This window comes from Hemiscyllium ocellatum, chromosome 6 (genome assembly GCF_020745735.1).
Source record: "Hemiscyllium ocellatum isolate sHemOce1 chromosome 6, sHemOce1.pat.X.cur, whole genome shotgun sequence".
Classification (NCBI taxonomy): Eukaryota; Metazoa; Chordata; class Chondrichthyes; order Orectolobiformes; family Hemiscylliidae; genus Hemiscyllium; species Hemiscyllium ocellatum.
The window spans coordinates 67,209,229-67,225,084 of record NC_083406.1 but is presented as its reverse complement, the minus strand read 5'-3'; the positions used below and the strand labels follow the sequence as shown (position 1 = coordinate 67,225,084).

Here is a 15,856-nt window from a genome sequence, read left to right as displayed (position 1 = left end):
CCTTGAAATTATAATCTTGCAAAATGTTTTGATTATTGCCAGACGAAGACCTTTGACAAAATGTGCCTTTTTACAGGAACACAAAAGTTCTCTACTACCAAAGTTATTTCATCAAAAAAAATTCTAAATGGTCTGAAAAATCAAACCCTGTACACCTTTTGCTTAAATGTTTTATACTTACAAATTATCTGTATAAGTGCAACTTGTCAACAGCCTCTGTTGACCCAATGGAGGTCCTGCTAAGTTGTCCTGTTGCCTTCCTTCCCACTCATAGTTAATGCATTATTAGCATAAATCAATGTTATTTCAAAAGTATGTTAATTAACACAATCCGTATCATGAAAATTACTTGTTTTTAATCATATCTATCAAATTTTCAGGATAAGTATAATACAGAGCTGAAAGGCAGAATAAAATATTTGGGCCGATTTGCTTTGTTTTAAAATTAAATGCCAGTGGGTAAATGTATTAAAATACAGAATGAAACAGCAAAATACCGATGACCAAGATACCGACAGAAATGAATAACAGGTACGATGAGAAATTTACAGCTTCAAAACAGACATTTGTTGTCTACAAGCCATGTTGTAAATGCAGACATGGTGCCCAAAATCAACTGCATCCCCAATAACATTATTTTATATTAACTTGATCAGTTTGAAGAGGTTTTAGATTATCTTATTTGTTTTATTTCATCACTAAGATGGTCTTCTCTTAGATTTGTTAGGATTTGGAATGTGCTGCCTGGCAGAGTGGCAGAGATGGATTCCAAAGAATGCTTCAAAAGAGAACTGGATATATGTTTGGAAGTATGAATTTAGAGGGCTGGAGAATGGGATGAGCTAGGTAAGTTTTTTGGGCGTTGATACAGACATAATGGGGCAAATGGCTTCCTTCTGTACTGTAAATTTTTATGATTCTATAAGACATGTTCCAAAACATTGTATCATTTTCCATTGTTAAACAAATCCTTTAAGGTTTGGTTTGTGTACTTTAACTGATATATACAGTATGACTTAATGTCCAATAAAGTATCTGATATTGAATTATCAAAGATAATTTTCCAAAAATGGAACATTAAATTTAGACAGCATAAGAAGCATTTTTTGTACTGTATATTTCTGTTGAAAAATGTGAAAGCTAAATATCAAGTGCAAACCAGTATCTACATAGTCATACAATAATTGCAAATGTCAGGGTACAACTAAGTAGTTTGAACTAGTGGCAGAGTTTGCCAGCGTTATGATTAAGTAAACTACTGGCACACATTTTATATTGTTAGACTTTCATTGTTTAAAGCAATAAACACAATATAGATAAATGCAGCAATCCTGAACCTAAAGTGCCATACAGTTTGGGGAGGGGGAATAGGAGAAGCTTAAGGCTTATACTGTTACACAGTAAGAAACATGTAATAATTAATAGTTTAAATGACACATTTTATTTATACCGGACTAAACGTAGTACCTTATAATTCATAAAATCAGAGGAATCTGGCTGTAATGAATCCACATGGAATCCATCACTCATTGCTGTTTTTAATACCTCCTCTACAAATAACTGAAAATTGTTAACTTGCTCATTTGTAGGTGCAATCCACAATCTTTTTAAGTTTTGTCTTGTATATTCATCTTCAGGCAGTACAGCCACATGTCCAACCCATTGTAGTGTCAAATGGTATGGATCTTTTTTCTCATAGCCAATTGGTAAAAGTTTACCATTCACAAAGTAACAAAACTTGGAGCTTAAATGTTTCAAGAATTCAGCTGACGTGCAAAATATATTTGCATCAAACACTTCTGTGCTACACGAGGTTAGATTGTACATTTGTGGGGCTGGTTTAACTGTAAAATAAACATTCTGCAGTCTCTGATCAAGAGTAATGTTGAGCATTGCATTTCTTTCTGCTTTGGCATTTTCAGATTCTCTCTCTTGCAAAGCATGTATCAAAGGCTGGATCTGGTAAAAATCAGCTTCTCTTTTCAACAGCCCCACTTCTTGAAAATCATCTGGGAGGTCGAGATTTGATGTGCGCAGAAAGTTTAGAATGTATCGAAATATTTTCCCATCTCTGTCAATGAAGAAGTTACCATGCTGATCACTAGTTGAGGGCATTTTCCCACTGAACATGATACCCAGCATTGAGTCTGGATAACGTGTTAATGTTGCTAGAGAACTGGTGTATAGCTTTCCTCCTACATTTAACGTTATAGGGTCAGACATTCTCATTTGCCACTGCGTAGTATCTTAATTTGTTACAATCTGTTTTATAGGAAAAAGATCAAAAAAGAGAAAGAGTGTTTAATACAACGATCAAAACCATTCTGTTAAACAAAATGCTCTTTGTATCCCTTCACAATTACCCCTTTGATGTTAACATGTTGCAACTTCTTATCCACAGCCTCCTCTTTTCTTGGTCAAGCATTTTGAAACACTTGTGATTCTATTAGTTTTCTAACAGTCCAGGAAAGAAATGGGACTGGCTTTGCTTGACGTGCATTATAATAATTGTTTTGAAATATGATTAATAAATGAAGATTTCTTCTAATTTTACATACAACACTAACAGTCAAACTGAAAATGGATGCCATAAAACTATTCTGCTGCACAGCAATCTAGGTTTGTTCAATACATCGCATCAGTTGTATGACACTTTGATCTTTTACTGTAAATGCTGTGTCCTATGATCCTGCCTCATTAGCTACATGACGAAGGAGCAGCACTCCAAAAGCTAGTATTTCCAAATAAACATGTTGGACTATAATCTGGCGTTGTGTGATTTTTAACTTTGTCCATCCCAGTCCAACACTGGCACCTCCATATCATGCTTTACAATACAATGCATTTCCAATGAAGATGACTTTAAGGAGTAGTTTATCTGAAGAAAAAGGATATCTAGAAGGGAATGGATTGAAAAAAGTGCATTCAGTTTATACTCCCATTTTTAACATATGACTGACATATCAGCAATCTAACAATTTTTGTTTACATGATATAGTTTGCTTCTGTGGAAACTAGATATTTCAAGTAACTGCAGGCAACCAGTGCTACTCTGATAATGTGTTGTGATAATACTCTAGATTGCTTAATTCTGTCATATTGAAGTCAGTTTCAGATCAACCTCGAAGTTGGTAAAAAGTATATAAACTGGAAAGATTAGTCCATAACCAGGCACAGACTAGCAATAGCAGAGCTTTAGATGTAGCTTGCTAAAATCATTCAGAAAATGCCTAGGAACAGATTTCTATTCAATGTTTTCAAGAAGAGATTACAATGAAAATCAAAAAAAAATACTTCTGCATTGTCTTGTTTGTTTTGATTTCTTTGTCTCCCTTTCACATACTTCAGGGCATATTCATGGAATTTCATTTTATCCTTTATCCATTTCTTCCTTCTGGAATAACATTTGCTCCATAGTCTTCAAATAACATCAAAACCTCAATGTGAGTTAATATCAAGATATTAGTACAGTGCTGGGATTTTTTTATGTGAATCTTAACTGAGCTGAAGGGTAAAAGCACTTCAATAACTTCTATATTGCAATTCTAAATGTTATAAAGGATAGATTGAATTGATAGGAGGATGCTGCAAGCTGAGAGGAGGCCCCTTTGGAACACAAATTTGAACATAGACCTGTTGGGTCAGGTTACTGGTTTGTGTGTTATGAATACTTCATTATTTTAAGGGACATGCATGCCACTGCTGGGCCAGCATTTATTGCCCATCATTCATTACCCTGGAGAAGATGGTGGTCAGCTGCCTTCTTGAACCCATGCCTTCCTTTAGTGATAGGGACACCCACACTCCCACAGTGACATATTTCAAAGTCAGGGATGGTGTAAGGCTGGAAGGGACCTTGCAGGTAAGTGGTTTTGCCATATGCATCTTAAGCCCTGTCCTTCTAGGTGGTGGAGATCATGAGTTTGGAATGTGTGATCAACCAAGCATTGGTCATTTACTGCAGAACATTTTCTTGATGATATACACTGATAGCCACTGTGCGGTTATGAAGGGAATGAATGTCAAGCATGATACCAATCAAGTGGATTGCTTTGTCCTGGATGATTTCAAACCTCTTGATTGTTGGGGCTGCACTCATCCAGGCAAGTGGTGAGTATTCTCTCACATTCCTGACATGCCTTGTAGGTGGTGGTCAGGTAGAATGGTGATGGATGGGTAGGGGTGGCAGAAAGTGTATGACATGCTGCAGAATACCTGGCTTCTGACTTGCTCTCCGAGAGACTGTATTTACATGCCTGGTCAATTCCAGGTTCTGGTTAATGATGATGCTTGACCCAGAAGTGTCTCGGTCACTCAAGCCTGCAGCTGATTTCCATTTGTACTAATCCCTGTTCGGATAGAATTTCACATTGGCCATAGGTTCCTCTTGGAGTATGCATGTCCCACATTTTGAGCAGTCTGGAGGATGTTCCCTCCTTGTCCTTTGTGTCAGGTTTTTCTGTATGGGCTGCTGCTGCAAACTCTTTCACTTTGCCATCTGACCACACTGTGGCATTCCCTCATACCACCCAGCAGTGACAGAGACCTCTAGTGGTGTACAACTGCTTTCCATTATGGATGTGTTACACATTGCAAACCACATGTAACCTTTGGTGAAGTAAATTCTGGAATTTTATGGCCTCAAAAAAATCCATTCGCCATGTTTATATGTGTTGCTGTAGGCTAAGGCTTCTTTCTTAGAGGGAATTTTGCTATATATTTTCTGCACTTTTGTCCCACACTCTTTATCTTTGGGCAGTCAATGTCAGAGTCACACAGCATAGAATCAGACCCTTCAATCCAACTAGTCCACACGACCCTGTTCCAAAGCTAAACTAGTCCCACCCTGCCTATGTTTTGCTCACATCTGTCCAAGTCTATTCTATTTATGTCTTTTGAACAGTGTAACTGTACTTGCATTCACCACTTCCTCTGGTAGTTCATTCCTCACACTAACCTTTGTGTAAAAAAAATAGCCTTACATGTCCTTTTTAAATCTTTCTCCCCTCATCTTAAAAATTTGCCCCCTAGTTTTGAACTCCCCTACCTTATGGAAAAGACCTTTGCTATTCATCTTATCCATGCCCCTCATAATTTTATAGACCTCAATAAAGTCACCCCTCAACTTCTTATCCTCCAGTGAAAAAAGTCCCAGCCTCATCAGCCTTTCTTTCTAACTCCATTGCCAGCAACATCTTGGTAAATCTTTTCTGAACCCTCTCCAGTTTAATAATATCCTTCCTGTAACAGTGCGTCTAGAAGAGGCCTCACTAATGTCCTGTATATATTCACTGACCATGGCCATGCAGGAATTAATTGAAAATTACCCACACTTCAGCAGATTTCTCCAGTTATGTGTCATCTCTATTTTCTAAATCTCCTGCACCCACCCCCCTTCCTGTGGCAACATACCTTCTCTCCACTGAAGAGTCATAGAGAGATACAGCACAGAAACAAACCCTTTGGTCCAAAACATCCATGCCAACCAGATATCCTAAGTTAATCTAGTCCCATTTGCCAGCATTTGGCCCATATCCCTCTAAACCATTCTTATTCATATACCCATCCAGATGCCCTTTAAATGTTGTAATTCTACCAGCCTACACCACTTTCTCTGGTAGCTCATTCCATATATGCTCCACCCTGTGTGGAAAAGTTGCCCCTCTGGTCTCTTCTAAATCTTTCCTCTCTCATCCTAAACCTATGGCCCTCTAGTTCTGGACTCCCCCAACCCAGGGAAGAGATTTTGTTGATTTACCCTATCCATGCCCCTCATGATTTTAAAAACCTCTATGAGATCACCCCTCAGCCTCCGACACTTCAGGGAAAATAGCTGTCTATTCAGCTTCTCCCTACAGTTCAAACCTTCCAACCCTGGAAACACCCTTGTAAATCTTTTCTGAACCCTTTCAAGTTTCACAACATCCTTCCTGTAGCAGAAGACCAGAATTGCACATAATATTCCAAAAGTGGCCTGACCAGTGTCCTGTATAGCTGCAACATGACCTCCCAACTCCTATTTCAATGCACTGACCAATAAAAGGAAAGAATACCAAATGCCTTCTTCACTATCCTATCTACCTGCAATTCCATTTTCAAGAAAATATGAACCTACACTCCAAAGTCTCTTTGTTCAGTAACACTCCTCTTCATAATGTCTCCTGTGCTGCATTCATGAACCTGGCAGAGTCTCAGTCCTAATGTCAGAAGATACCGGCTAATACAACTGGGCAGCAATCGGTTGTGATTAGATGCAGCTTTCTGTGAAAAGGGCAGTCTGCCTCTAAATCATACTGTCTACTTGTGAGTCGAGAGCGTAGTGCTGGAAAAGCGCAGCAGGTCAGGCAGCATCCGAGGAGCAGGAGAATCAACATTTCGGGCATAAGCCCTTGATCAGGAATCATTCGTGAGTCTGCTCCTGGCCAAGATTGTGGAAGGAATTGCTTATCCGACTGCTTGCCTCTCTTCCTAGGTTTTTTGTTCAATGATTTTAGCAAGCTACTAGATTATATCTGTGCCCAGATGTTGTTGGAAAGGGAGCATGCAGTGTCCATTGCTACACTTTAGGCCTTCCACAATCAATGCTCACTGAAGGGGTGCATTACTGCAGTGCTGGATTATCTTCATACAATATATTTTAACTTGAATTTGTATGTTTCCTTTTTGATTCTTGTTAGAGTGCTGTTAGACTAATTTTGTTTAATGTATTTCTTTTAACATAAAATAGAAGAGGATTTGGGGCAGCCACCTACCCCCTCTCGGCAGCTGCCATTAGTTGATATGACATCTCCCTTAACAGCACTGTGCAGATACGCATAGCATACAGAGTTCAGCAATACAAGGCAGCCATTCACTACCTTTTTAAGAGCAATTAGGGTAGCAACACTCACATAACCATGATACTCAAAAAAAACAAGAATTCAATGAAAAGTCATGTGTAAAGCACTGAGACAGTCTTTACTTCATTTTTCTAAGTTTTCCCACAAATAATGACAAAGAGGTTTTTTTTGCTTTAGTGGTATAAATAACCTAGTTTATTTGGATTTCAAACTCAAAGCCTGTCAAATTCTTCAACCAACAAATGTCACAATGAAAAGCTGGTTCCAACATGTTGTCACCAAATATAAATCTAATTTCTAAAGTTTACTGTGTTCATTTTGCTTCCCAATAGCCAATTTGTCTGTCAGTTAAATATTAAATATATTGCAAACTTTAACACTGCAAAAACATAACAGCGGTCGCCCCATGGTTTGTCCGTACAACCCATCATATAGCGCAGAAGCATTTTTTTTGTTCGTCACTCTAGTGCGCAGAGAAAATGAAATCTAAAGCAGAATTTACTTTTCAAAAATCTATCTAAAATAAACGCACTTTATCCAGAAGATTGTGGCCCCGCAATGTGAAACTGCATTGTTTCAAAATGCATCCTTCAATTACAGCTCCCCTCCCCCTAACTTCCTCCCTCTGGAAAAGCCGTTCGCTCCAAAGATGAAGCACATGTGAGATGCGACCAAACGCTGCTGGACCAAAGGCTGTATTGTGTACAGTGCACTGCACTCACCTTGTATCAACCCAACTTCATGACAAACCCGTGGTGGAAGCTGGTAGCGCAGTAACTTCTGGTCCTTGTGGTTTTATTGCCCGTTGTTTATGTGACATTACCAAACCCTTACCAGACAGTGAACTACAACGCCTACAATGCACCGCAAACACTCATGCGCGTTGTTCCTATTTCCAGAAAAGGTTACTGTGATTAGCGCTATAGTTGGCTATCTGTTCGGTTTTGGATGTTGGCAGAATTAAAATTGCCGAGAAACGGATAGTGTAGCATATCCAAAAAAACTGAGTGCCGAGATGCTAAAACGAGTCATGATTATAGACCATGCTGCCACAGTATATTTGTATTCAGTAATAACGTTTAAACGTATTAACGTATTAGATCCCATTGTATAATTGGATTTTGTTGTCTTTTGTGTTAATAAGCTCAAAATTATTTTCATACGATTTTAATGCGCAGAGCTGACGTAAATAAATTGTTGCAACGGTTTGTTGCACCTATATTTCAAAATAGCAATCTGAGTATTTTTGCAGTGTAGTCTATACTTGTCAAATTATTTTTGAAATTATGATACGAAAATAGAAATTGCTGGAGAAACTCAACATCTGCAAAAGAAAACTTAGTTAAAATTTCCAGTTTCATGACCCTTCTTCAGACCTGCTGAGTTTCTCCAGCAATTTCTATTTTCGTTCAGATTTCCAGTGTCCTGGCTGCTTTATTTTGTATTGTGAATTTACAACCCTATATCTTGAATATTTTGAAATCGCTTAGACATGATAATTAAAGTTGTTAATTTGTCATGGGAGATATGCATCTACTGTCACGGGGCCATTGCCAAGAGAATGTATTGAATCTTTACCAAAATCTTCACATTTGAGTAGTTGTGTGTAGCTTTACGCCCACATCCAAGAGATTAGTGAAATAACTCCACAGATGTTGGTATCCTTCACAGAGTCACCCTTGAGTTACACGTAGAGTCTCCTTGACACCGATTCAGGTCCCTCAGAGCCAGCTGTCTGAGTGAACAGAACCTCTAACTCTCCTGTTTATATCTGTCAGCCAGAGTTCCCGGATTGGACCAGATTAACAGCGACTAGGAGAAAGTGAGGACTGCAGATGCTGGAGATCAGAGATGAAGTGTGTGGCATTTGAAAAGCACAGCAGGTCAGGCAGCATTCATGGAGCAGAAGAGTCGATGTTTCGAGCATAAGTCCTTCATTCCTGCTCTCCTTCTCCTCGGACGCTGCCTGACCTGCTGTATTTTTCCAGTGCCACAGATTAATAGCCCCAATCTGCAAACATATTCAATGACTGCATACTTCCCCCTCTAAGTCTGAGGACGTGGGCTGGTTCTTTTTTGTGGCTCCTCCGGAGCTTTTGAGCACCAAGTCAGGTTCCTCCCACTCTGCCTCTGATACGGGTGATGTCTAATGCACTGGACTCAGCTCTTGCACACACATTCTCTTGTTTAGGCAGCAAAGGCATCAAAGAGGCGACATCCGCCATGTTCATCTCAGATTCTGAGGAATCTTTAATGCTTGACAGGAAGGGAGAAACCACACATTCCAGAGTGGTCAGAAAGGCTGCCAAGGAGTTGAGCATGTTTTACTCCTGCACTGATTGCGAGGTTGCAGCTTTCATATGGTCCACTTGTTTGTTCGCGACTGTCGCACCTACCCGAAGTTTACACGTCACTGATCCTGACCTCCCATTGATCAAGGCCCATACCCATGCAGGACCATTCCTGTGGCTCCTACACCAAATCGGTCCCTGAAGTAAAATGTCTCTTTCACTTAGCGGAGTCTTGTGTCCAGTGTTGGCATTCCTGATGCCGCTTCACCCTCCACACACACACACCCCACCCACCCCACCCCATGAAATCTATGCATGTCCAACCACTTTGACAAGAACTAAGATTAGATTAGCTTACTTACAGTGTGGAAACAGGACTTTCGGCCCAACGAGTCCACACCGACCCGCCGAAGCACAACCCACCCATACCCCTACATTTACCCCTTATCTAACACTACGGGTAATTTAACTTGGCCAATTCACCTGACCACATCTTTGGACTGTGGGAGGAAACCGGAGTACCCGGAGGAAACCCACGCAGCCACGGGGAGAATGTGCAAACTCCCCACAGTCAGTCGCCTGAGTCAGGAATTGAACCCGGGTCTCGGGTGCTGTGAGGCAGCAGTGCTAACCACTGTGCCACCGTGCCGCCCAAAACACTGAAACCATGAAAGGGCCTGCATTTTCCACATGTAACAGAGTCCATGGTTTATCCAGCCATTCCCATGAATGTGGGATTGTTGCTACTGTAGTTTTTGTACTTGTTAGCACTCTGGGCACTGCCCACTAACATAACTATATCATCATTTTGGAAACACCTCAATGACCCTGGTGCAGTTCAGCAGATATCTGCCAGTGACCTTTGCTCAGGACAATGACTCTTGCTCCCCATAATAATATCCCATCCTCTATGGTGATCTGGTCTTATTGGTCCAAAAAGGTTTCAATTCTGGTTGTGATGGCCCTGTGGTTCCCCACCACCACCACCTGTTTCAGTTTTGGCAGGATTTGATGTGGATGTGGGTGTAAAACTACACAACAAAACTATTCAAACGTGAAGATTATTGTAAGCAATTTAACTGTTCCAAACCAGTTATAGATGGACTTTCCAAGGTATGCCTGGATGCCATGAGTTCTCTTATTCAATTTAGGTTTAGTGGGGCTCTTTTGCTGTCTCATGTCCGCATACCAGCAACAACTCCAATGGCATGCTAGACCTGATCCTGAAGAAAATTGTAACCATTTGGCCAAGACTTGGCTGCGTTTTGGGGTTTTGCTGGGAATAGACCGAGAGTCCCTCTGTTCAGGGTATATCCAGAATGAGGCTATGCAGTTGCATTCACTCAAGTGGTATTCCCCAAGTTCAGTCAGACTGGTGAGGGTGTCAACTTCCATTGGAATACCCTGCAACTCATATGTCTATGATAAAGTCTATGATGTAGTGCATATTTTAAGTTCAGTTGAGCTTCAGCTCATAGGCACTTTAGTCAGGTTACATCATTAATCCCACATACCATCTCATGAAGGATTAAACCAAAGTCGCATGCCTCTGCCAGTCAGCTTATTTTAGTCGAAAATCCCACTACTGGTTCCCAGTTCTCAAATTGCGAAGTAAAACAGATAGCATCTCAAAATTAGGGGAGGCTTAAGATCCTTAATATTCCTTAACCAAATCCATCAACTCTTGAAGGGTTTTAGTATCTATTGTCTCAGGGGAAATTAGGTTTCAAATAACCAAAAAAGCTCATTGCTTATCTTCTACCCCCCCAATGTCATTTGATCAGAAAAAATAATGCATTCTTCCCTTATACTGGGCCCAGTCTTCGAGGGCAGGATCAAATGAGTCAAGCTTCCCAAATAATGGCATAATGCCAGAATTAAGAAAGGTGGTAAGGAAAAGCCGCATAGACTGCTGAGCCTGATATCACTGGTGGGCAAGTTGTTGGAGGGGATCTTGAGAGATAGAATTTACATGTATTTGGAAATCCTAATTTGGAAATTTGGACTGATTAGGGATAGTCAACATTGTGTGTGGGAAATCATGTCTTACTAATTTGATTGAGCTTTTTGAAGAAGTGACAAAGAGGATTGGTGAAGGCAGACCGATGGACATTGTGTATATGGTATTCAGTAAGGTGTTCAACAAGATTTTGCAAGGTAGACAGGTTAACAAGGTTAGATCACATGGAATACAGGGAGAACAAGCCATTTGGATACAAAATTGGCTGGAAGGTAGGAAACAGAGGGTGATGGTGGAAGTTTACTTTTCAGACTGGAGGCCTGTGACCAATGATGTGCCGCAGGGATCGGTGCTGGCTCTACTGCCTTTGATCATTTATATAAAAGATTTGGATATAAATTAGGAGGTGTATTTAGTAAGTTTGCAGATGACACCAAAATTGGTGGTGTGGTGAACAGCGAAGAAGGTTACCTCAGAGTACAACAGAACCTTAATCAGATAGGCTGAGAGTGGTAGATGGAGTTTAATCTAGATAACTGTGAGGTGCAATATTTTGTAGGGCAAATCAGGGTAGGATTTATATACTTACTGGTAAGGTCCTGGGGAGTGTTGCCTAACAAAGAGACCTTGGAGTGCAGATTCATAGTTCCTTGAAATGAGAGTCATAGTTAGACAGATTAATGAAGAAGGCATTTGGTACGCTTGCCTTTATTGGTGAGTGCATAGTTTATGAGTTGAGAGGTTATGTTGTGGCTGTACAAGTCTTTGGTTAGGCTGCTTTTAGAATGCTGCAGCCAATTCTGGACGCCTTGTTATAGGAAAGATGTTGTGAAACTTGAAAGGGTTCAGAAATAATTTACAAGGTTGGTGCCAGGGTTGTAGGGTTTGAGCTATTGAGAGATGCTGTATAGGCTGGGCCTATTTTTCCTGGAGTGTTGGAGGCTGAAAGGTGGCCTAATAGAAGTTTATAAAATCATGAGGGGCATGGATAGGATAAATAGATAAAGTCTCTTCCCTGGGGTGGAGGAGACCAGAACAAGAGGGCACAAGTTCAGGGTGAGAGGGGAAGGATATTAAAGGGACTGAAGGGGCAACTTTTTCTTGCAGAATGTGATGCATGTATGGAATGAACTGCCTGGGGAAGTGGTGGAGGATGGTACAATGATAACATTTAAAAGGCAATTGGATGGGCATTTGAATAGAAATGGTTTGGAGGGATATGGGCCAAATGCTAACAAATGGGACTAGATAATATTAGGATATTTGGTTGGCATGGACTGAAAGGTCTGTACATCTGTATGACTCTATGACTCTAAATGCTTATCTCAACTCAAAGATAACTGTTGTGAGCAAGTTTTTTCAAAGGCGTGTTTTTCTCTTGTTGCCACTGAAATAACTCCACAGGTGCCAGTATCCCGTCACCAAGTCACCCTTTATTTACACACGGAAAGTCCTTGATACTGATCCAGCTCCCTCAAAGCCAGCTCTCAGAGTGAACAGGAACTCTGACACCCCTGTTTATTTTTTTCTTTCTCTTTTTTCTCCTAGTGTGTGTGTGTGTTTGTGTGAGTGTGCATGCGGGTGTAAGACGCAGTGAAAAACACAAAGTGTACAAACACCAACAGCACTGGGTGACTCTCCTGTTTATTTTGTTTCCTTTTTTTTTAGAATGTGTGACACTCTTGTTTTTGTTTCTTTAGCTGTCAGAGTGTCAGAAGGTGTAACACACTTTTACTTCTTTGCCCCACAGTACCACTTAACTGGGTGACTTGTCTGTTTATTCATTTTTTCTTCTTTTTTATTTACCCACACACTACCGCCTAACTGCAGTAGTGCTTTTTTTTTCCCCCAGCACCCATGTTTTGTGTGTACAGGTGTGAGACACAGTGAAAGACACAAGGTGCATGAATCTTTATTCAGTTTCCACCATCAGGAAGCAAAGAAACTCCCCAGTGGCCAGTGACAAGCAGTGCCCTTCACATCTAAGGGCAATTCTGTGTGATCAAACAATGAAGGGGAGGGCAGGAATTAAATCAAAATAGAGTTGGAGGGGGAAATAATGCACTCCACTCTCTTTGGTGCCCACCCCTCCCTGAACAACTCAAGGGTGTTGGTGGATACCACGTGCTCCTTCTCTAGAGACACCCGGGCTCTAACATAACCGCAGACGAGGAGGTCCTCTGAACTGCTCTCCCCACCACACCACCTCCCCCCCCCCCACCCCCACCTCCCCAGCACTGGGTGACTTTTTTTTTTCCTTTTTTTACAGAATGTGTGACACTCCTTTTTTTTAGCTGTCAGAGTGTCAGAATGTGTAACACACTTTTATTTTCTTTTCCCCACACTACCGCCTAACTGGGTGACTCTCCTGTTTAATTTTTTTCCTGTTTATATTTTTTTATTTTATTAAACAATTACAAAATTGTTTACAAAAAACAGTTAACATTTTAGGCTGTATACAATAGCAATTTTACAAAGGAGAGGAGCAGCAAAGCCAGGCCACAAACCCTACCGTTCAACCAGTTTACAGAGATGAGGACAAACCTCAAATCTCAGTTTCACATATAACAAGACAGTGACAATGACATTTGTACCTAAAAAGCCAATCCAGTTACAGAAAAAAGTGCATACAATACAGACCCAGCAAGCCTCTCCTGTTGTTTTTCCTGTTTATTTTTTTCCTGTTTATTATTTTATTAAAATATTACAAAACAGTTTACAAAAAGGAAAACAGTTAACATTTACAGCTGTATACAACAGCAATTTTACAAGGGAGAGGAGCAGCAAAGCTAGGCCCCAAACCCTACCGTTCAACCAGTTTACATGGAGATGAGGACAAACCCCAAATCCCAGTTTCAAATATAAAAAGACAGCAACAATGACATTTATACATAAAAAGCCAATCCAGTTACAGAAAAAAATGCATACAATACAGACCCAGCAAGCCTCTCCTGCTTATAATATTTTATTAAACAAATTACAAAACAATTTCCAAAAAACAGTTAACATTTACAGCTGTTTACAACAGCAATTTTACAAGGGAGAGGAGCAGCAAAGCTAGGCCCCAAACCCTACCGTTCAATCAGTTTATAGACAAACCACAAATCCCAGTTTCAAATATAAAAAGACAGCAACAATGACCTTTATACATAAGACAATCCAGTTACATAAAAAAAGTGTAGACAATACAGACCCAGCAAGCCTCTCCTGTTTATATCTGTCAGCCAGAGCACCCTGATTGGACATGATTAACATCCCCAACCAGCGAACAGAAATTCTATGTAGTCTGCCTGGCTAACATCTTTATAATCACTACATTTGGGACTTGTCAAGTTGAAGATAGAGTTAAGAACTGTCTTCTGGTGCTTCTTTATAACATAAAGCACAACCTTTCTTTTAGTTCATCTTCAACACGAGTGAAGCATGTTGAAAGGAGGGTCCATGTTAATAATGTAGAATAATAATATAGAAAAGAGCTAGGAGAATATCCAACAAAGGAAGAATAAGCAGTCAAAGGCAAAATTTTAAAAAAAGAATGTAAGAGTACTAAACTCCAGATTAATACTCAAAGTATGTGTTCATTGCCATGCAAATAAGCAGATCAAGAAATTAAATGAGAGAAAGTCTAAAGAGCGTTGTAAAAGGAAGAGTTTTACTTAATGAGATGTTGCCAGTGTAACTGAGCTAAAAAAGATTGTTCATATACTGAAGGGAAGTATACAGTGGCGTACCCAAATAACAGCATTGGGATCACGGCTCTTCTTGATATACATTAATGACATAAATTTGGGAGCAGTATCCAATTAATTAGCAGTTGGATAGGTAGCAGCAGACTTCAGAATGGTATGATCAGTCTTGATTTTGGTAATGATATTTAATGCAGAGAATATTGAAGTTGTGTAGTATAAATGTATAAAATGGTATAAAAGGTTTAAAGGTGGTGCAGGAATAAAAAATTAGATAGGGGTTTACATACACCACGTTTTGATGACAGATCAGTGAAGATGAGGATTACCAGATCAACCATAATCTAATTGAATGTTGGAGCAGACTTGATAGGCTAAATAGCCCACTTCTGCTCAGATATTTTATGGTCTTATGGACTCCACCGCTCATGGCATTTCTTTTGCATTTATCTGTCCAAACAATAGTGTGTTGGGACAATCAAGTCCAGTAATTTTTATTCAGAAGTCATGAGTTAAGGGTAAATAGCTTGAAGATCTGTTTTAATGTGTGAGGGGCTTCAGGTCTTAGAGACAAATAGAACAGTGCCCGACTCACAAATTAAGGATCTTTTGTGAAATTGTTTTACACAGACTGTGGGAGGGGGATGAGGAAATCACTGCCACATGTAATGCAGAAACAGAAGATCAGAGTGGAAGTAGGCCATTTGGCCATTCAAGCCTGTTCCACCATTCATTATGATCAAAGTTGAGCATCCAGTTCAACTACCTGTTTCTGCTTTTCCACCATATCATTTTATCCCTTTAGTCCCAAGTGCTATATCCAATTCCTTCTTGAAACCATACAATGTTTTGGTCTATATTCAGTAGTAGCAAACTCCACATGCTTACCACTCTCAGGTGAAGAAACCTCTCCTCATTCAGTCCTAAATGGTTTATCCAATATCTTTAGATTGTGACTCACGGTTCTGCATCCCTCCCTGAACATCCTTCCTGTATCTGCACTGTCTAGTTCTGTTAGGATATTTTGTTTCTGTGAACTCCCCCCCCCCCTTCCTACGATTTCTAGCTAAAATTCTAACC

The 15,856-nt window shown here is 40.0% G+C and overlaps 1 protein-coding gene across 1 annotated transcript; it reads right to left on the bottom strand.

Moving 5' to 3' along the window:
• Positions 1–1,337: 1,337 nt before the first annotated feature.
• On the bottom strand, positions 1,338–7,657 carry LOC132816724 (BTB/POZ domain-containing protein KCTD21-like). Its single transcript, XM_060826624.1, has 2 exons — positions 7,562–7,657; positions 1,338–2,262 (listed from the first exon to the last, which is right to left on the bottom strand). Exon 2 carries the CDS (start codon positions 2,227–2,229, stop codon positions 1,441–1,443), a length of 789 nt encoding a protein of 262 aa, XP_060682607.1. The 5' UTR covers positions 2,230–2,262; positions 7,562–7,657; the 3' UTR covers positions 1,338–1,440.
• Positions 7,658–15,856: the final 8,199 nt, after the last annotated feature.